The following is a 21,382-nucleotide window of genomic DNA, read 5'->3' as shown; positions in this document are numbered from 1 at the left end:
GGTTACAAAGAAGGATGCCATGTTCTCAGCCCACAATCTGAAAGGTAAAAGAGTGCCACTCGCTATCACTAATCTGTAGAACCTGAAATTCAGCCATGGCTTTGGCGAAGTTCCGATGTGTTCCAACTTTGAGATTCAAGTTGATCTCTAGTTTTAATTAAAATAGGTACTTCATAGCTTGCTGGTGATGGCAGTCGCCTTTGTGGAAGTGAGGGGTCATTGGTGGCCCTGGCAATGCGGGAAGTCAGTGGAAAAGTCTGTCAAAAGTTTTCATCCTCTGAGCACTGACTAAAAAAAAAATCAGAAAAAAAATGTTAATATTTAAAAGGAGTACTTGTGGCACCTTAGAGACTAACCAATTTATTTGAGCATAATGACTTAGCCCCAAAACACACGTCATTATGCAAGTATGCATCCGATGAAGTGAGCTGTAGCTCACGAAAGCTTATGCTCAAATAAATTGGTTAGTCTCTAAGGTGCCACAAGTACTCCTTTTCTTTTTGCGAATAAAGACTAACACGGCTGTTACTCTGAAACCTGTTAATATTTAAAAATTCAGTACTTTAAAATATTAAACGTTAGCACCCTGTTAATGATTTTTAAATTGGCACAAAATCAGGATGGAGACATTCTCTCTGATCGTCTCATACTTTGGGCCCCTTTATTGCCAATGCCACACAAAAATGTCACCCCTATTTCTATCGATTTGTTCTGTGTAAGACCCCAGTCCTATAATGACAGCTACATGGAGAGACAGCTGAAGTCACTAGAGCTCCATATAGGTTAACAAGTAGTTCCATACTTACAGTAGGTAAAGGGAATCACAATAATCAAGCTGGAAAATGCCTGGATCACCACATTAAAGGCAATCCTGAATAGAGCCACATGAATTGCTGACATAGAATGGCAAAGAAAAACTTGCAGATGATCTGTAAGATGTCTCATGTCTAGTAAAATTGACTGACTTTCCTGGCATTTTCTGTTAATAGATGCACTGAATTTCCCACTGTACATTTAAGCTGTCAATATCTCCCCGCATCATGACAGGATGAAAGTTTTGTATTTTAAAGCATGCTCGATTGGAGTTGAAATGAGATCAAGAATATGCTTCTTTTACTGCCTGAGATTTTGGATGATGATAATGATAGGGGACTTTCATTTGCAAAAGCCAGTGTGATGTCTCACTTATCTCCGTTGGATGCAAATTTGGAGAAATGTCCTTGACTGGGGTCATTAGAATTGCTATGATTGGATTTGTGACACTTCTAATATAGACTCAGAAAAACAAAATGCACTATTACTGAAAGAGGGAGATGAATTTATCGAGATGGTCTGAATAATTTCTCTGAAGCAGAAATTCTACAGGCAGCTGCTGTCTGTCTCTTGATGAACTTTGGATTCTGTACAAAGAGGAACACCCCTGCCTATGTGAAAAAAATCGGAAAAGATTTCTTTATAACATGCTTTTCAACCCACTTCCTAAGAGGTATGCCAATCAGCACAAACACTAGTAGACATAAAACAAAGGTCCAGATTAAATAGAGTGAATAATCTATGGCTGTTTTCCTGGCATCCATCTGAGGCCTGAGACCCCTTTGCAAAATGATGGAAAGAAAAGTTACAGGCATCCAGTGCTTTTAAACAGAAATGGGCCTGAGCTGTAGCACTCCAAAATGGATTTTAAATTTCCTTTAAGTGTATGGTCTTGGATCTGACCTTTTGATTCAGCCCTTTACAGATATAAGGGATGGTTGTGGGGTCCAGATCCAGGCTTATATGCCAAACACCCCTGATCTTTGAGGGTATTTTGCTCTGTGGTCCTTTCTACTTAAAGGAAAACATGTTTATGAGAGGCAGACAATAGCATAGCAACAGCTGGACATCTTCAAATGTCACCCTTCCCTCCAGTAGACAATAAACTCTTCCTCTCGTATGCTTTAGACCCTTCCTAGCTCAGCTATGAGGATAAAACTGGTATTTCACTGTCATTCCCAGGTGGTGAGAAACTTGGCATTTTCATTTTGTAGGACTCCTTCAGAGACGCCTGATTCGCAGCCTCTAGCCCACCATCGGTAACGGCACGTGAACACTCGTTGCACATGGTGGTCATGAAATAAAATGTCACACACAGCCATCTGCATTGATCCAGTTATTGCAGGACATTATTCTAATAGTGTCTTCTAATAATAATAAATAATAATCATAATTTTCTTTTCAAATATTTAAATGCAACTCTCCGCTATTGGTGTTATCAGGGGCTACGCCTACCGTGGAGGAAGCACACCAAGTTCAGAATGAAAGACTTGTGTTTCTCTTGAAGTGATTACACACTGACCAGTGAATTACACAAGCACTTAGATTTTGTGCTTGGTCTGATCCAGGGAAGAGCTAAATGGGGGCACTAAAAGGTGCAGGGCTCCAAGATTCCCCATAGATGAGAAAATGAATTCTTAGTTTAGAAGATTTATCATCCGAAGGACCAGAAAGAGTAAAATGGGGAAAACACTGAAAGGTCACTGCATCTGGTTTGTAATATACATGGGGTAGATTAAGACCATATCCTTAACGTCTGGGGATGGCTGCTTGAGGAGACAATCAGCATCGAAGTCTGTGTGTGTGTAGTGTTGGAGTGGACCATCCAGGGGAGAGTTCGTTGAGAAAGGGACTTGGAGGAAGAGTACATTTGCAGGAGGGGGCTGGCATGGTACAATGTTCACTTATTCACTCTATTTGCCAGCAGGTGTTAAGAAACATGGCCAAGCCATTATTAATCAGATCTCCTTTTTCTCAGGCTCAGGTGCTGCCTTATTTATTGGGGACACACTGGGACAGCTGACAGTACACTATGTAGGTAATTTGTGGATCTCTGGCTCCGTAAAAATCAATTGAGACTTGTACAGCATGCACGACACCATCCCATAGAGTATGTACTGGGTTCTGGAGGAAATCCCAGTATGAGGATGGCAGTTAGGCTGGAAATGATGAGTTGTCCTGCTCTTATCTGAAAGAGAGCATCTGGCAGGCGCTCGATTTATCTCTCTAGATGTTGTGTGGGATTTTAGTGCATGTGTAAAAATGTAGACTGCCAACCCCAAAGGCAAAGTTTCTTCATTTCTCTGCAGAACAGTGGTGCAAACTTTCCCACTCTCCCCCACCAATGTGTGTCAGCCCTGAGCTTTGGTATCACTAGGGCCCTACCAAATTCATGGTCATGAAAAACGCATCACGGACCATGAAATCTGGTCTCCCACTGTGAAATCTGGTCTTTTGCATGCATTTACCCTACACTATACAGATTTCATGGGGGAGACCAGCATTTCTCAAATTGGGGATTCTGACCCAAAAGGGAGTTGCAGGAGGGTTGCAAGGTTATTTTAGGGCGGCTGCGGTATTTCCACCCTTACTTCTGCACTGCCTTCAGAGCTGAGTGGTTGGAGAGTGGTGGCTGTTGACTGATGGCCCAGCTCTGCAGACAGCAACACAGAAGTAAGGGTGGCAATACCATATCATGCCATCCTTACTTCTGCGCTGCTGCTGGCGGCTGCTCAGCCTTCACAGCTGGGCTCTTGGCCAGCAGCCAGCGCTCTCCAGTTGTCCAGCTCTCAAGGCAGCTGCCAGTAGCAGCGCAGAAGTAAGGGTAGCAATACCATGACCCTCTACAATAAACTTTGCGACCCATCCCGCAACTCCTTTTTGGGTCAGGACCCCTACAATTACAACACTGTGAAATTTCAGATTTAAATAGCTGAAATTGTGACATTGACGATTTTTTAAATCCTATGACCGTGAAATTGACCAAAATGGACTGTGAATTTGGTAGGGTCCTAGGTATCACTTTTAGGTTGAGGATATAAGTGATCCCCCTTCAGGTCAGGGCTGACATCAATTGATGCAGCCCGCATGCTGAATAATGCACCAATTCTGTGGGGATAATAACCAGAGATTTTATAAATAAAGAGTAGGTTGTAATACATCACTTGAGAGGCAGAGTGCAGGTTGCCCCTTTCTCGCTTCTGAGTGCTTCACTTTGCATCCTTCATGTACTTTTTGATTATTATCATGACGTCTCCACCCATTTCATTGTACTGGGGGGGGGGGGGGAAACACATTTGTTAACAGCGATGAATGATGGGAGAGTGATAGTGAAGATGAAATACTTGTTACTTAGAATCTCAATTCTTTGGGGCAGGGGCTGTCTTTTTGTTTTGTGTTTGTACATCATCTGGCACAAGGGGATCCTGTCCTTGATTTGAGTCTCCTAGGAGCTATGGTAATGCAGATAATAAATAGTGATGATGTTTGTCTCCTGTCAATAGACAGGAATGATGCTAATGGAATGGGGGAAAATACCTCCTTAAAGGTTTATTGCTTTCCAGAACATTTTCTCCTGCTCCGGGCACTGTTTTGCAGGCGCAGAAGGGGGAATTTATTGCTGAGTTCATATCATGACAGGCTCTGGGATCATATATCTATCTAGATTATAAAAATCTTGTCTATTTTTAAAGGAAAATCTTCTGTGACTAGATGTGCTGACTCTTGATGATACCTAAATACAGCATTGATAGCTGCATTATAGCTATGGAAGTAGCCCGAGGAAAGAGGTAATGTCTTAGGGGCAGGGGACTGTCTTTTAGATATCTTATGTGTACAGTGTCTAGCAAAATGGGCCCCAGTCCCTGGTTGAGGCCTGTTGGCCCTACTGTAATAGAAATAATAAATCCTCAGGAGAAAGGGAATGCAGCTGTGTATTGTTCACATATAGATCTCAGTAACCTGTTTCAGGTTGTTAACTGCAATAATTAATAGTTCTTGTCACCTAATTTTTTAAAAACATTTGTAGCAAAATTCCAGTGGGGGAGACGGAGGGGAGAAAGAGATCTTTACAGCAATCACTTAGATTACGGAGGCTTGCGCCAACCTGGGCAAAAGGAGGGTTTTTTCTTTTTCTTTCCAGGCTGAGCAGGCAGGGTGGTAAACAGTGGTTTGACTGTTTCAGGCAAATCAGGCTGTTTTAATCACTTTTCTTCTGTGTGTGTGTGTGTTTGCGTGCTCCAGGCTGAGTCAGCAATCTAGGGCAAAGTGGTAGGCTTCTCATCATGTGTGCAACAAGGATTGCATCATATCGTCAGGGGGGAAAAAAGTGCCACAAAACCTCCAATATCAGAAACCCAGCAAGTCACTGTTGGGTGAATTAGTGACACCAGCAGCCGTAAGACAGCTGCTCCCCTTGTAGTGGATTTATCAACAAGATTATTCAAACGTGTTGTTTTTAAACCTTTGGCGGAGATTTCTCCTTAATTGTGAGAGCATTTTTACCCCTGCCTGCTTCCAAAAAGGGAAGGAGCATTTGAGGAAAAAAGTTTTCATCATGGCCACCACAAAGGGTCTTGAAAGAACTTGTCTTGTGGCTGACAGAGGCACCAAGAAGTACTCCTTAGCTCTAGACAGGTAACACAGCTGTCTGTGTCTATTTCACTGTATATTGCTTTGCCCTTGAAAGTACAATGAGCCAGTTAATCTGCAGATATTACTACTGAATTTGAAGCACTCACTTCTCTGAGTCTCAGACTCTATATAGGGATACACATTACACTATGGTATTGTTTGGGGTTTGGTGAGGTTTTTTCCCCTTCCAAACTTTCTTATTAAAGGTTGGTTTAAGATACTAGAGATTAGTCTAATGCATCTGCACCTGTGCTGGATTGACCCAATCTACTGTTGAAGCCAATGTCTCCTACAATGTATTTTATATGCTTAGTAGATTTATGGTAGTATGCAAAATCCCACTGATTATAATGTGCTTTTAGGCTGAATCATAATAGCGCTATTGACACTGGGTTTGAGTCCAGACTCCTTCATGCCTGAATGTCTAAATAATCTGTTAGGTGTTAAAGAAATGTGATGGCATTAAGGGCTTGATCCTGCAAAACCTTACTCACATGACTAGCCAACTGTGATTGAGGATTACTCATGGGAGTAAGGGTTTGTGTGAGCAAGCCTTTACTTTGTAATCCTTATAAATGGATTGAGGGCCATATCCTGTATTCCCTGCCCTCCCAAAGCTCTGGTGGGCAAGGAATGAGGGACTGGGCTATATATTAGTTGAGAATTGAAGGGTATTTATTCTTAAATGTATTTAATTGTGAGAATTAAATAGTAATCTTTTTTAGTTTGGAATTTTTAAAAAAATGAGTACAAATGACTACTAGGAAATACCTTTATCTTGAAACTTATTTTCATTCTGCCTCATACTTAGGAGCAGCAAATATTTTAAGTAAAACAGCAGCCCTGCTACAGCTTAGCACCTCTTGACATTTTTATTATCTCACTGCTTTTCAGGTTATTTGTTGCTTGGCTCTCTTAAAATGTGTGAGGCAGAAATTTGGTAGGAAACCTGTCCGCTCTAATGAAAATCTAGCTCTGTGTTTTTCCACTGTGCCCACCACCACAGTATCTTAATGCTTCGAATGTTTGATTATTGCTTTAATATTTATTATTTACATGGCTGCATAAATGTATATGACGCTGTCCAAAAGAACATGTATGTTAGCAATAATATTTCTATTAAATCCCACTCCCCATTTGTTATGTGACTCATGATCAGTTACAGAGGAATCTCAGTGGTGGTTTACAATTGAGCTAAAACAGCTTAGGGGAGATCTTCACCCTCCCTCTGGCTGCTTCATATTGGGGCTCTGAAAGCCCTGAATCTGATTGGGGGAATATTTTTTTGGCAAAGGAACTGCTGAAGACAGCCATAAGGCTGCCTTCTGATCACCCCCTCACAAGTCCTGGTGTTAGGGTGTGTGCCAGGACAGGGCTGGGGGATGGATGGGCCATTTGGGGATGGGGCCAAAGCACACAGTCTTGGGAGATTGACGTAGGTCTTCGGGGCTGTTTAAATTGTGCCAGGGTTGCAGAACAGCCCAAGATTAGGACAATGCAGAAGCGGTTTAAAGCAATTTTAGCCCCTCCCCTCCCTGGGCTGCAAGTTCCGTGCTGCGCCTCTTGTTTTTTAATCTGTGAAATGCTCAATGGACACGTGCTTATTACTTATGCTACAGTAGTAACAAGAAACCTCCACCAGCTTGGGGACCGCATTGTGCTAGACACTGTATCAACCCATAAGAACGATCATACTGAGTCAGACCAATGGTCCATCTAGCCAAGTATCCTTACTCTGAGGGTAGCCAGTACCAGATGCTTCAGAGGGAATGAACAGAACACGGCAATTTTGTGTGATCCATCCCATGTCATCTAGTCCCACCGTCTGGCAGTTGGAGTTTTAGAGATACCCAGAGCATGGGTATCCCTGACCACCTTAGCTAATAGCCATTGGTGGACTTATTCTCCCTGAATTTATCTAATTCTTTTTTGAACCCAGTTATACTTTTGACCTTCACAACATCACATGGCAATGAGTTCCACAGGTTGACTGTGAATTGTGTGAAGTACTTCCTTATATTTGTTTTAAACCTGCTGCCTATTAATTTCGTTGGGTGACCCTTAGCTCTTGTGTGATGTGAAGGGATAAATAACACTTCCCTATTTACTTTTGCCACACTGTTCATGATTTGATAGACCGCTATCATATCCCCCCTTAGTTATCTCTTTTCTAAGCAGAACAGTCTCAGTCTTTCTAATCTCTCCTTGTATGGAAGCTTTTCAATGCCCCTAATAATCTTCATTAGCCTTCCAGGTACCTTTTCCAATTGTAATATCTTTTTTTGTGATGGGGCAACCAGAACTGCACACAGTATTCAAGATGTGGGCGTATACAGTGGCATTCTGATATTTTCTGTCTTAGTATCTATCACTTTCCTAACATTCTTTTAGCTTTTTTAACGGCTGCTGCATATTGAGTAGCTATTTTCAGAGAACTATCCATGATGACTGCCAGATCTGCTATGAAAGGCAACGTAGCCTACTGAATAAAGCAGTATACTGTGACTCAGAAGATGTTCCTAGCTTTGTCACTAACCTGCTGGGTGACCTTGGACAAATCACTTCATTGCTTTGTGCCTCAGTTTCCTCATGTATAAAATGAGGATAATGATGCCGATTTCCTTTGAGATCAACTGCTGAATAGCTCTAGATATGAATTTGTTGTTATTATAGTGGAAAAAAATCCATATCCTGAAGTGTTTACAATCTTTGACCCTAATCCTGCAAAGTACTGAAATCAGTGGGGCTCAGCAGAGGCCCAGAGGTCTGCCTACACTCAGCTCTGTCTACTATTGGGATCTGTGACACCATACAACGGGTGGAGGAAAGAAACACATGTAGGTGTAGGGAGAATGGGGTAACAATATTATGAGCACATATTTGCAAAGACTGGCTGTGTGCACAGTTTCTAGGTGTAATAAACTGATCAGTAGTAGTAATCTCAGTTTAGTCCTGGGGATAAATTACTGTATTTTTCAATTCTTTGTGTGTACGTTTAGCAAAAACAACCCAGCTGTATTGCTTTCAAAAGCATTTATTTTGCAGACAAATTGGCTACTTCTTTACAACACTTTTATTTTTTTTAGTAAGCACCATTATTATATTATGTTGATGACAAAATCCTGCTCATCGTAATCGTGTTAACAGGAAGTCTGGCTACCTGAACCTCTCTCTCCACAGAGTTTTGGAAAGATCTCATTGCTACAGGCCAGTGGTTCTCAACCTATTTATCACTGGGAGCCACATATGCGGCCCACAGTGTGTTACCTGGACTGCAGGCTGAGAACCACAGCACGTCCCCCAGACCCCTCCCACACACCCCTATACCCAATGCCCCCCTTCTAGAGACCCTTCCACAGAGTGGGGCCAGGAACAGAACCCTGGGTGGGGGGCCGGGCAGCAGGGACCCTGGACCCCGCCATGTGGGGCCAGATGGCAGTCCCGATCCTGGACCCAGCCACGTGGGGCCAGGTGGCAGGGCAGCTGGTTGGCAGCCTGGACCCCAACCCCACGGGACCGGCCAGCAGCCCCAACTCCTGACCACCGCTGTGCGGGGCCATGGATCCTGGGCTACAGCTCTGTGCTAATTGGGCCGCATGTAGCCTGTGGGCTGCAGGTTGAGAACTGCTGCTGTCAGCCCAGGTTTTCAACAGATACTAGTGATCCCAGGTGCCTTGAGTTTTGTTTGTCCAACTTGAGACACTTCAAAGGGGAGATGGTTTTTACAAAGTGCTGAGCATCCACCCTCTGAAAATCAGGTTCTTTTAAAGTATCTCAAGTTGAGCACACACAATTGCTAGTCACTTGAAAATCTTGGCCACATGAGTCACATACAGACACCAGATCAATGCAATATTGGCATGAACAATTTGATATCCTACTTGGTAATAAGAAAAGGAGTACTTGTGGCACCTTAGAGACTAACCAATTTATTTGAGCATGAGCTTTCGTGAGCTACAGCTCACTTCATCGGATGCATACTGTGGAAATTGCAGAATACATTATTATATACACAGACACCATGAAACAATACCTCCTCCCACCCCACTCTCCTGCTGGTAATAGCTTATCTAAAGTGTGTGTGTGTGGTGCGGGGGGTTAAAAAACCTGGATTTGTGCTGGAAATGGCCCACCTTGATTTTCATGCACGTTGTAAGGAGAGTGGTCACTTTGGATAGGCTATTACCAGCAGGAGAGTGAGTTTGTGTGTGTATGGGGGTGAGGGGGTGAGAAAACCTGTATTTGTGCTGGAAATGGCCCACCTTGATTTTCATGCACGTTGTAAGGAGAGTTTGTGTGTGTGGTTTTTGGAGGGGGGTGAGGGGGTGAGAGAACCTGGATTCCTGCAGGAAATGGCCCACCTTGATTATCATACACATTGTGAAGAGAGTGCTCACTTTGGATGGGCTATTACCAGCAAGAGAGTGAGTTTGTCTGTGGGGGGGCGGAGGGTGAGAAAACCTGGATTTGTGCTGGAAATGGCCCATCTTGATGATCACTTTAGATAAGCTATTACCAGCAGGAGAGTGGGGTGGGAGGAGGTATTGTTTCATGGTGTCTGTGTATATAATAATATATTCTGCAATTTCCACAGTATGCATCCGATGAAGTGAGCTGTAGCTCACGAAAGCTCATGCTCAAATAAATTGGTTAGTCTCTAAGGTGCCACAAGTACTCCTTTTCTTTTTGCGAATACAGACTAACCTGGCTGTTACTCTGATACTTGGTAATACTGTCATTTGTGCTTGAGTGTAAAGTTACACTTTCGTTATATCAATGACTTGTTGACCCAATCCAGTGCTGATGAATGTGTTTCCTGTTATGTATTTTATATGCTTATTAGAGTTATTGCACTGTGCAAAATCCTATTGATTAAAATGGGATTTCAGATAGCATTCTAGCAGTTTGACTCAAGGCTTCATCAATCTTACTATTGTTAAAATACAAAGAACAGTAAATAAAGAGACAACATTAAGCTAAGTTTTGATTGCCCTGAGAAAGTCTGAAATTTAGCGTTGCAAGAGCAAATCCACCCCTAAGGGGTAGACTAATACAAAATGTGTGTGATGGAAGGTAAATTTTAAGATCCTCTGTGGAAATGCAGAAGTCTTCTGCTGAGTTGCCCTGATATCAGGTGCTAGAACTTTGCATAGAGCTGCAGAGTTGCTTTGGCTGACTCATCTTCCTGTCAAGGCAACTGAATCCTATCGATGGCAACCCAAGGAATATAAAAGGAGTTAAGTGGCTCTCAGAGGCAGGGGATACTGGAAGTAGTGACAAGAGGGACAACCCTAAGAACAGGTGATCTGAGAAGAAAGCTTAGGGCTTCTTGACACTTGAAAGTTGTTTTGGATTAAAATGGAGTGTGAATTTAAAGTGCTATAGCTATTCCTGAATAACACCAGAGGTAGACAAGGCCTTAGGCTTGTCACTGATTCCTGCCCACCGTGCTCACACCACTGTGTAAAGGTCTGGCCTAAGGATTCTGAGGAGAGTTAGTGAGACAACTCTTAGACATGGATTCATTTTACATAACAAAGATGTGGGGGATGTTTAGTTCCTCCTATCCTAGCTTTCTTCTGTGGAAATGAAGCTCAATGAAAGCTCTCACGGAATCAAGGGGTTCTCTTCAAACGAGGGGTTTGTGCCAGACCCTTTCTCCTCATCAGTGGCCACAGCCTCCGTACACCCTTTAAGTGGATCTTGTGTCGAGTGGATGTGTTTGATTGCCAGCTCTCTGATCTAGCTCCCAGCCTTCTTCTGTAGTGTCCTATGTATGACTCTTCTATGTGTAAGGGGGCAGGAATTCCCCTGTACTCTGGCATCACAGGGATCCTCACACCATGCAGCTGTTCTGTTGTGGGGGGTGGGAAGAGGAGGGAATGGGAACATCGACCATGCTTTAGCACTCATTTGGTGGGTTAATTTAATCTTAAATTACCTCTCAAAATTACCCCTGAAACTTTCAAAACTACTGTATCCAACTCTTACTAAAGACCATCTCTACTGAGCACCCAAGTTTACGGATGGGTTTGGGTGGTCATGAAGACAGCACCAGCATGCCAGCCCCAATCATGCAAAAATCATGTCAGGTCCCAAGAATCATGAGAGCCTTAAAATGCCTGAAATTTCAAAAGTAATGAATGTTGGGTTCCTATAGATTTGTCCCTTGATTTTGGAGCCTTAAGGGTGCACATTTTCAAGCTTTCTTTTTTAACTGTGAGGACTAGAAATGTCTTTTTGTTACATGGAAGCTGTGATTCTCATGTACTCCCCTGATTCCAGGAGCTTGGGCTTTAAGAAAAACACTAAAATATCATGAGCCTCTTGGTAAAATGGCAAGAGCTGGCTACACTTCCACTTTCCTTGCAACAAACCCTTTATCTAGATCATGCTTAGTATCTGTAGCACCTGACACTTTACAATAAAACCCACACAGATCAAGAGAGAGATGTTCATAATGTGACTTCCCTCTTTATGCCTACAGACTTCCTCTCCAAGAAGGTGATTCTGTGTCTTCGGCAGTTGCAATCATAGCAAGTCTCCTCATTTAAAAGGAGAGGACTGCCGGGAGGGCTCTCTCTGTGAGGGGCTGTGATGGGATATACAAACCCCACACTGGAGAGCAAGGGGTTACAGAACAGCTCTAGGCCCACGCAGCCCAGACACATCTGCAAAGCCTGCACCAGCTGGAGGCAGGGCTTTAGAAATGGAAGTAGAGCAGTTCAGAAGGGGGCAAAGGAAGGGAGTAGAGGGCTGCCCCAAAGCTCATTGCCTGAGACGTGACAACACCGGTGCAAACCCACAAAGGAGAAACAGTGACTGAGTGTGCAAGTCAGAGACTGGATTGGAGTGATTTACTCTGGGAAGCTAAAGGGAGTTGTGGTAGGAAGTGGGCCAGTCTCATCACCACAAGGTGTCCAGCGTAGCTTCCCATCACTGGGCCTTGGACTGGAGCCTGGTGGAGAGAGTGGGCCAGAGTTCCCGTACCCACTCGGAGAGGACGTTACAACACCTAGAGTGTTCAGCTAGCAGCAGACCAGCTGGAAAAGGCCTTGACTGTTCGAGGGCTCAGCCCCCAGTAAAACCTCTGCACTAAAGGGGAGAAATGGAAACCTTTGGGATGGAGGCAGTGAAGGACCGGGCTGTGCTTTTCAATAGGGAGACACCCTGCCAAAGACCTGCCTAACCAGTAGGCAGCACTGTTGGTGATTGTGCATCTTCTACAGGCGCTCTTGAACATGGAACTCATTCCCTCTTTGGGCCAAAATCAGATATCAGGGACTACTGCAGAGCCCATCTCTTTTCCTTGGCTTTGGGGAGGCAAAAGTTTGAGAAGTTTATTTTTTTTATTAGTGGGTGTAAAGTCTATGATTATAATCTTGGCAGTTAATTTATTATGATTAATTATTATTAGTAGTATTGAGGTACCATTTAGAGGCCCCAATTAGGGATCATGGCCCCATTGTGCCTAGACACTGTGCAGACATATAATGAAAAGACAGCCTCTGTTCCAAAGAATTTACTATCCAAGTACACAACAAGAGACAACAGCTGGCTACAGCAACCAGAAAGGGCCAACACAAGTTCATCTGTCTGTGGGGACAGGAACAGTCTTTTTGTTCTGTCTATGTACAGCGCCTAGCACAATAGGATCCTGGTCCTGGTGGATTTTATGAGCTGAGTAGTTAAGTTTCATATGTGGCCAGCCCACAAAATCTAACTAAACAAAATAATTGCAGGCATAGTGACTGTCAATTAGATGTCTAGTACAAGTGTTAGCCAGCTGGTTTATATCTAGCTTGCAAATATTTACCTGCTTTGTTTTGCACCTACACTATTGAAGAAGCAAGAAGAGACCTGTGGATAGGCTGAAAATATGACCCCAATGACTTAAAAACATCCAAGGTTGTGTAAACAGAGTCAGGATGAGCTCTACCTTGACATCTGGTGGCGAGTCGTGGTGGGTTGTGGAAAAGAACTTCAGGGGCTGATCTCATTTGCATAGGCACACCCACCCTGCCTAGATGGTCACTTTGGCTGCTGTAGGAGCCCCAGATTCTCTGTTATTGGGGCAGGAAGAATAAACTGTTATTATCCTGATTATGTGAATCAAGGACAGTGGAACTGTACTTGGCCTTTTGTTATGATCGACCATCAACTAAGCAGCACTCGCTAGGCAAGGGACATGGGTTCCAAAACCCAGTGAATTAAGAGAGTCTGGGGACAGGTATTAATACCTGGTGGTATGGGTCCCTGGTGAGGGCCCTACATGCTAATTGCTCCCTTTCCCTCTCCCCTGTGAAAGATCAGAGCTAGTTTTGATTCTACTGGGAGTTACAGGCTACTAAGCTGAATGCACTTTGGGCCAACGGTGCACCAGCACTGAAGCTTCCCCTACTACAAGCTAAAATCACTAAAGAGCTAAAATTACTAAGAGCTGAAATCACTGAGCATTGTGTTAAGTAGTGGGGGGGCCTGAAGATATATTGTGGAGCAGTTTGTGGGATGGGGGAGTAGCTCATGGGACGGCTGGTGGAGTGGAGTGGAGTGGCTGGCGGAGCAGAGCGATTCGTGGGACGGCTGGTGGAGCGGAGCGGAGCAGAGCCCCACGGAGAGGTGGGGCAATTGGCTTCGGACCATGTAAGGTGCCCCTTACCACCCCCCCCATTTCTACCCAGGTTGGGAGGTAAAAGTCTGCAGATAAACTTTTGAACTCGGGGGCTGCACTGACCAGAGACAGAGACTTTTGGGTTGTTGGACTTTTGGGACTTTGGGTGACTTTTGGGTTGCTGGACTCAAGAACCAAAGGGAAAGGACATGGCCCAATTTGCTTGGGGTGGGTTTTTGCTCATGGGCTGTGTTATGAATCCTGTTGGTGGTGTTTCTCCAACATAATGCCACATTGTTTCTCTCTGTTATTAAAAGGCTTTTGCTACACTCAGACTCTGTGCTTGCGAGAGGGGAAGTATTGCCTCTTAGAGGCGCCCAGCGGGGGTGGGGGCTCGAGCTGGTTTTGCATTGTGTTATTGGAACGGAACCCCTAGATACTGAACCCGGCCCTTGTTGCTGCCATCTCTGATGGGCAGAAGGGTTACAGTTGTATGCAGTGTAGTTGTAGCCATGTTGGTCCCAGGATATTAGAGAGACAAGATATTACCTCACCCACCTCGTCTCTTTAAAACCATCCAAGTTTAGAATGACATCAGTTAAGATCAGCATGGTACCTATATAAAGGAGATGAATATAGTTTTGATGTATTATTTCTGAAGGTAGTTTCATTATTATTTCAGACACAGATAAAGAGTGATTTTCCTTTGTGGGGGAGGTGTTCCTTCTCTGGGAAGTTTGCTGGTTCTGGTTTCATTCCCCTCACTGGAGTTCTAATACAGACCTGTGAGGAAGGCAGCTGTACCCATCAGCTTGTAGAGCAAGTCACTGCACACATCCCATGAAAACAAAGAAAAGGAAGCTGTAATCACACTTGTTAATGATTTGTGGCGGTTCTGCGCTATGTATTAATATATTCTTATTCACTGTTTCCTGGCGTAACTCAGTAGGTGCCCTCCATGACATGTACCCTTATTGCCTTTCCTACAAAGCAAAAAGAATTTGAAATGGAAAAAAGATTGTTTTAATTTAGGACTCTGTTTGCAATGTGTCAATGCAGGGAGCTAAAGCTCAAAGGTTGTGTCTCACTCGAGCACATATAGAAGGTTTATGGTTTGCCTGCACTGATCTGTGCACTCTTAGCTCTTGTTGTCTACATCTAAAAATTTGTGTGTTAGATTATTTTAATTAGCAGGGAGCTGCTACTGAAGAATCTGTTACTCACTACAGTTGGCAGGGGTCTTCCTAATACATTTGGCCAGATTATTTTCTCTCTTACTCTGGCTGACTTCAGTGGGAGTGGTGGATGCTCAGTGCCTCTCAAAACAAGGCCATTAATTTAGGGGTCTAATTTAAGACACATAAATGTGAGAATGTTTGGCTTTACTCTCTGTGCCTCAGTTTACTGATCTAATCAACAAGATCTACAGCACAGTGCTTACCATCCTGACATAGTGATTGTCTCAGGTTGTGTTAGCTGATGTTTGTAAGGTGCTTTGAAGATTTAAAAGAAAAAAAAAAAGCACAAAGAGTGACCCAGTTCCTGACAGAAGAGTGCTGGGATTTAACTCCAGAGAGAGAGAAAATTCCATGCTGTGAGCTCTAGGGGAAAGTGAGTAAATTGTTCAACTCAGCCATCTGGAATTAATCAATTTGTGGTACCTTCTGGGTCTAATTCATCAGCAAAACACTGTGTTTCGAGTGACACAGTTGAACATGAGAAAGCAGATGACTATAAACACAAAATAATGGCAGATTCTTGTAGAGGGCTGGCCCTCAGGGTGCCGGATGGCAGGGCAACACGTCGCCAGATGTAAGTCCTGTTCCCAGATGGTTCACCCACAATTTATTTGCTGTTCTGAGAAAATAGAGAAGAGGAGAAGAAAACAAAGAAAAAGCATCTCCACTCAGTGGGCAATAAATCTGACCATTTGTTCTGCCAAATAATCTCTGTGGAAACATGTACAGGGAATAGGTTGTCTAGGCTAGGCAAGCAAAGAGACTGATGGACCAGGTATGTGCCCACCTCAGAAAGCCCTGCTGGGAAAAGAACCTGACTTTGGGGAGCATAGAATATTTAGAAAATCAAACCCATGCTGATAATTACTGGACTTAGAAAGCAAGGAAAATTTCTGCCACTTTCCTGGTAAATGGATTGACAGATGCGCTACACCAGAGTCTCCCCTTCTTTGCCTAAATCCACTTGGTGAAGGCAGGGAAGGGGGAAGTTGTCGGGGTTATAGCTCCTTGACTTTCAAAGTATCCCAGCCCTGATGTAAGATAGAGCAGCCTAGGGGCTGCAGTAACTTACAGCTAGTTTGTTCCCTAGGGGACCAGATGCCAGCTGTGAATTGACAGAGCTGTGCCCTGCCTCCCTGTTTCACTTCACACCCGGACTTGCCCCCTATGCTAGGGTGGGTGCAGGCAGTGAGCATAGGTTCCACTGGCTTTACACCAGTTGATTTCCTCCCGCTGAGAAGTTCTCTCTTGGGTAGGTATGGCCAGTTTCCAGCCCCTCTGCACCACTCAGCCAACACTAAGGGGGCAGAACAAGGGCAAAGAATCTGTCCCTCTACTTTGTTCACTTGTTACTGGAAAAGTTATTTGATCAAGTAATCCATGTGATGAGTACAATTAGTTTCAGGGCTTTTTACTGGTTCACAAACAGCACAGGAAAAGCTGTATAAAGTCAGTAAGATCTATGTACCTCCTGAAGTTAGGGGCCCTTTAACTCAATCTACAAGACACATATTAATCCCAGCGACAAATCCTTCAGTGCAGGGAATGTGAAAACAGTCTGTTATTACCAGAGTGCAGTTAAACCCAGGTCTGCATCACGTCTCTGAGCTAATTTCAGTCTCAAAACAATAGGGCAGTTCATTACATGTCAAGACTTTCATTACATTACATTCCAAGATGGTAATGCTGCACAACAACGTTCATAGACTGTAGATGGGTAGAACATATGATTTTATAAACTTTATGTATGTAGCATTGGGAAGAAATAGTTGGTTATCATACTGCACTCCTACAAGTAGCAATTCAGGAAGTATGGCAGGGGAGTTTTATTGTTGGATTTATTACACCAGAAGCAGCTGCTGCAGCAGTAAATACTGTAGTTGAAGTTACATTGTGGTTTCTATTCTAACCCCTGTGGGCCTGTGTCTATTCCACCCAAGCTTTGCTCAGTGCAGGAATAAAGGAGTAGAGAAAAAAGGCCCTTACAAAACCATCTTGGAGCCACCTGGCCCCTACCATAAATTAGAGCAGTCTCAGGACTGCTCTAGTATATGCTTGGCACAAGGGCCACAGGGGCCATTCAGCAGCTGAGGACAGCTGCAGTACAGTACACCCCAGCCATACCCCTTTCCTTCCATTCCCTGGTATCCCCTATGCTGGAGGCTTTGAGAGGGGTCAGGATTGAGGTGTTCTGGCAGCTCTAAATTTACTAGGAAGCTGCCTTATGTTGGGGGGATTTTAGGGGCAGGTTCTGCTGAATGTTTGCCCCTTTTATGGCACTTGAGTAGCACAGATGGGGATCAGACTACCCTGCGTCCCCTGCTTATAGTCGCACATCCTTTTTCATCTGTTGGGCTGACAATTTCCATCCTTAGTCTCTGCCTGAAGCTGGATTTTTTTGGGTGCGCACACATGAGAAACAGTTCAGCCATTTTTGAGTATGAGGAGAGTGGGATAAATGACATTTTTCAGTTATAAAAAAAAGGAATTATGGCCCCTTTTAAAATAATAGTCCTTCTATCAAAATTGCTGGGAGTAGAAAATTGAAATTTTCTATGGAACTAGCCCTTGTTGAGGAGGAGTGCCTTTAAATGTTCCATTGAATTTGATTTGGATTTGCCCGAGTTCTGACTTTCTGCAAGTCATGTTGTACATTTGCATGGAGCTTTTTGTTTTGTTTTTGCTCAGCTCATAATGTGCACATCTTAGGAAGGCTGCACTGTGCATGGCTAACTTAGGTGTGTAATGAAAAGAGCACTGAAGCAGGGCATAAAAATGGAAATTCCAGGCAGAACAACCTGAAGAGCCACGATTTCTTTAAACCTCACCCTGCACACCCCTTACTCATGTGACAGGTTTCAGAGTAACAGCCGTGTTAGTCTGTATTCACAAAAAGAAAAGGAGTACTTGTGGCACCTTAGAGACTAACCAATTTATTTGAGCATAAGCTTTCGTGAGCTACAGCTCACTTCATCCGATGTATCCGATGAAGTGAGCTGTAGCTCACGAAAGCTTATGCTCAAATAAATTGGTTAGTCTCTAAGGTGCCACAAGTACTCCTTTTATTTTTATTCATGTGAGTAAATCTCTCATGTGAGTAGTCCAACTGAGGTTCAATGGTGCTTTTGACTTCAGTGATTAGGCACATAGGTATGGGATTGCAGGAGTGTACCCCTGAATAGTAATAGCTTCGTAATCTTCTGGTTCTTTCAATCTCCTAGGATGGGATTGCAGCAGAATAATTTAAACAAAGAAGAATGCCAGGAGGAATCAGAGGATGCTGAAAATAATCCACTCTACCACTGCCATAGCCACTCAACGGCCTATGAGAGCAGAAAAATAGAACAGTGTCAAGCCAAGCGGAAGCTCTATGCAGCATCGATAATTTGTCTAATCTTCATGATTGCTGAAATTATAGGTGAGTACAGCTCGGTGTTTTGACATCAAGGAAATTTCATATTGTTCTCAAGGTCAGTGATGTTTGAATCCTTTTGCTGCCACTCTCTCTGCACCTATTGTGATCTTCATTATAGAGGGGCCTACCAGCTGGGATAAAATAACTAATCCCAGACACCCAATCTTTTCCAATTAAAAAAAATCTGTAAACTTTTTTAGTGAATTTCTCAAAACTTTTGTGTGACTGTCATTTAAGGATTAAGGCTGGATCCGGAATGGAGGGAATAATCCATATAATAGACTGGTCTGACAGTTTAAGCCTGGCTCAAACCAGGAAGCTCTGGAATTCTTATGAGAGAACCTCCTGTCCTATTTCCAAACCTTATCAACTTTGGATAAGATTCAGAGATTTCATATGTTTATCCAAGCCTGGCAGGTCTGCCAACACTTGAGGGTCACCCATCAGTATGATTTGATATAAAATGAGTGTTATACAACAGTCTTAAAGCATTCTGAGTAAATTCCATGATCATATTCATCATCTGTGTCTCACCACTGAAATCAACGGAGTTACATCAGGGTGGATTTAAAAGCTTCAGATTTGACTGTTGGTTTGTCTTTGGATGAGTGGATTGGAGGTGGCCGGAGGACAACAATTCCATTTTGTGGCACCTTTTGAAGGTTTTTAAATGTTGTTTTTGTTCTGCATTGGAAATGAAATAAACCCATTTGAAGGTTTTCATGAAAATGGAGTTAGGTTGACAGTCCATATTCAGATCGAAACCTAAGCTGTTCAATTTGGGAAGGGGCATGCATGTTGCCTGGTTGTTAGAGCACAGGCCTGGCTTGTGGGAGAGCCAGATCACTCTGAATTAGGCAAAGCAGAGAATTGAGCCTGGGTCTGCCACCTCCCAAGAGCCCTAACCACCAGGCTATAGAGTGGGAGAGCTGATCCCTCGCCCCCTTCAGTGAAAACATTGTCTAAACTGGTAGGTCTCCACCCAACATTTCAGTTTTGATGAAATGGCATTTTTTGGCAGTTTCATTTTGTCGAAAATGTTCCAACCAGCTCTAAAATGGATCCAGTTGGCAATAAATTATTCCACAGTCTAGGAGGCCTTGTTCCTAGGACCTGTCTCCTGATAGTCAGCCTACCCTTTCCTTTGCTTTCTCCCATAGTAGTTGTAACCCCTGGAATCACTCTAAACAATGCCTCTCCCTCCTTGATATTTATACTCCTCTGATACTTGTGAGTAGTTATGTTTTCATCCCTCCTTCACCTCCTTCTATTTAGCTGTTCATTTAGCCAAGTCATACATATTTATTTCCTTAAATCTTTCCTCAGAAATCTGTCCTTCCAGCCCTTAAATAGTTTTATGAAGCTGCTTTGAATTTTCCCCTGGAAAACAAATCCCAGATCTTTCTCCATAGAATCATAGAATATCAGGGTTGGAAGGGACCTCAGGAGGTCATCTACTCCAACCCCCTGCTCAAAGCAGGACCAATCCCCAACTAAATCATCCCAGCCAGGGCTTTGTCAAACCTGACCTTAAAAACTTCTAAGGAAGGAGATTCCACCACCTCCCTAGGTAACGCATTCCAGTTCTTCACCACCCTCCTAGTGAAAAAGTGTTTCCTAATATCCAACCTAAACCTCCCCCACTGCAACTTGAGACCACTACTCCTTGTTCTGTCATCTGCTACCACTGAGAACAGTCTAGAGCCATCCTCTTTGGAACCCCCTTTCAGGTAGTTGAAAGCAGCTATCAAATCCCCCCTCATTCTTCTCTTCCGCAGACTAAACAATCCCAGTTCCCTCAGCCTCTCCTCGTAAGTCATGTGTTCCAGTCCCCTAATCATTTTTGTTGCCCTCCGCTGGACGGTTTCCAATTTTTCCACATCCTTCTTGTAGTGTGGGGCCCAAAACTGGACACAGTACTCCAGATTAGGCCTCACCAATGTTGAAGAGAGGGGAATGATCACGTCCCTCGATCTGCTGGCAATGTCCCTACTTATACAGCCCAAAATGCCATTGGCCTTCTTGGCAGCAAGGGCACACTGTTGACTCATATCCAGCTTCTCATTCACTGTAACCCCTAGGTCCTTTTCTGCAGAACTGCTGCCTAGCCACTCGGTCCCTAGTCTGTAGCGGTGCATGGGATTCTTCCGTCCTAAGTGCAGGACTCTGCACTTGTCCTTGTTGAACGTCATCAGATTTCTTATGGCCCAATCCTCTAATCTGTCTAGCTCCCTCTGTATCCTAACCCTACCCTCCAGTGTATCTACCTCTCCTCCCAGTTTAGTGTCATACCATATATATGTATCTCACAGCTGTGGAGGCAATTATTTTTTCTAAATCCTGGGAAAGCTTCATCTCCTATATCAGCGAGAGATTTTGGAAATGTGGTGTTGTGCATTGGAGATGCAGTGTGTGGGGTCAGTACAAGGCCATACATGCCACATCAGCCTTGTCTTGTAGTAGCGTGAGGAAGCATGGAGAGAGACCTGTGCACCTGAAAGGGATTTTTCCACACCAACCCCACATAGTATTGTAGAGGACAGCCAGTGAAGGACTATGGGATCCATGCATGTGTAGACCTAGTACTCCTTAAACCCCACGAGAGTACGGGGCTTGTCTGCTTCTCGAGCCCTCTTGCCTATATGCTGAAGCCAATGGTTTAGTGGTAAAAAA

The 21,382-nt window shown here is 43.7% G+C and overlaps 1 protein-coding gene across 1 annotated transcript in view; it reads left to right on the top strand.

Moving 5' to 3' along the window:
- The first annotated feature begins 5,368 nt into the window (after nucleotides 1–5,368).
- The window catches only part of SLC30A8 (solute carrier family 30 member 8), a 35,787-nt gene continuing 19,773 nt past the window's right edge, over nucleotides 5,369–21,382 (top strand). Inside the window, exons 1-2 of the mRNA XM_074942973.1 lie at nucleotides 5,369–5,448; nucleotides 18,516–18,712. Of these exons, the coding sequence (XP_074799074.1) occupies nucleotides 5,369–5,448; nucleotides 18,516–18,712 (277 nt within the window). The remainder of the gene's footprint in view (nucleotides 5,449–18,515; nucleotides 18,713–21,382) is intronic.

The sequence above is a fragment of the Natator depressus genome, chromosome 2 (genome assembly GCF_965152275.1).
Source record: "Natator depressus isolate rNatDep1 chromosome 2, rNatDep2.hap1, whole genome shotgun sequence".
Lineage (NCBI taxonomy): Eukaryota > Metazoa > Chordata > Testudines > Cheloniidae > Natator > Natator depressus.
Note: the sequence above shows the minus strand (reverse complement) of the source record. Positions and strands in the feature narration are given on the sequence as shown.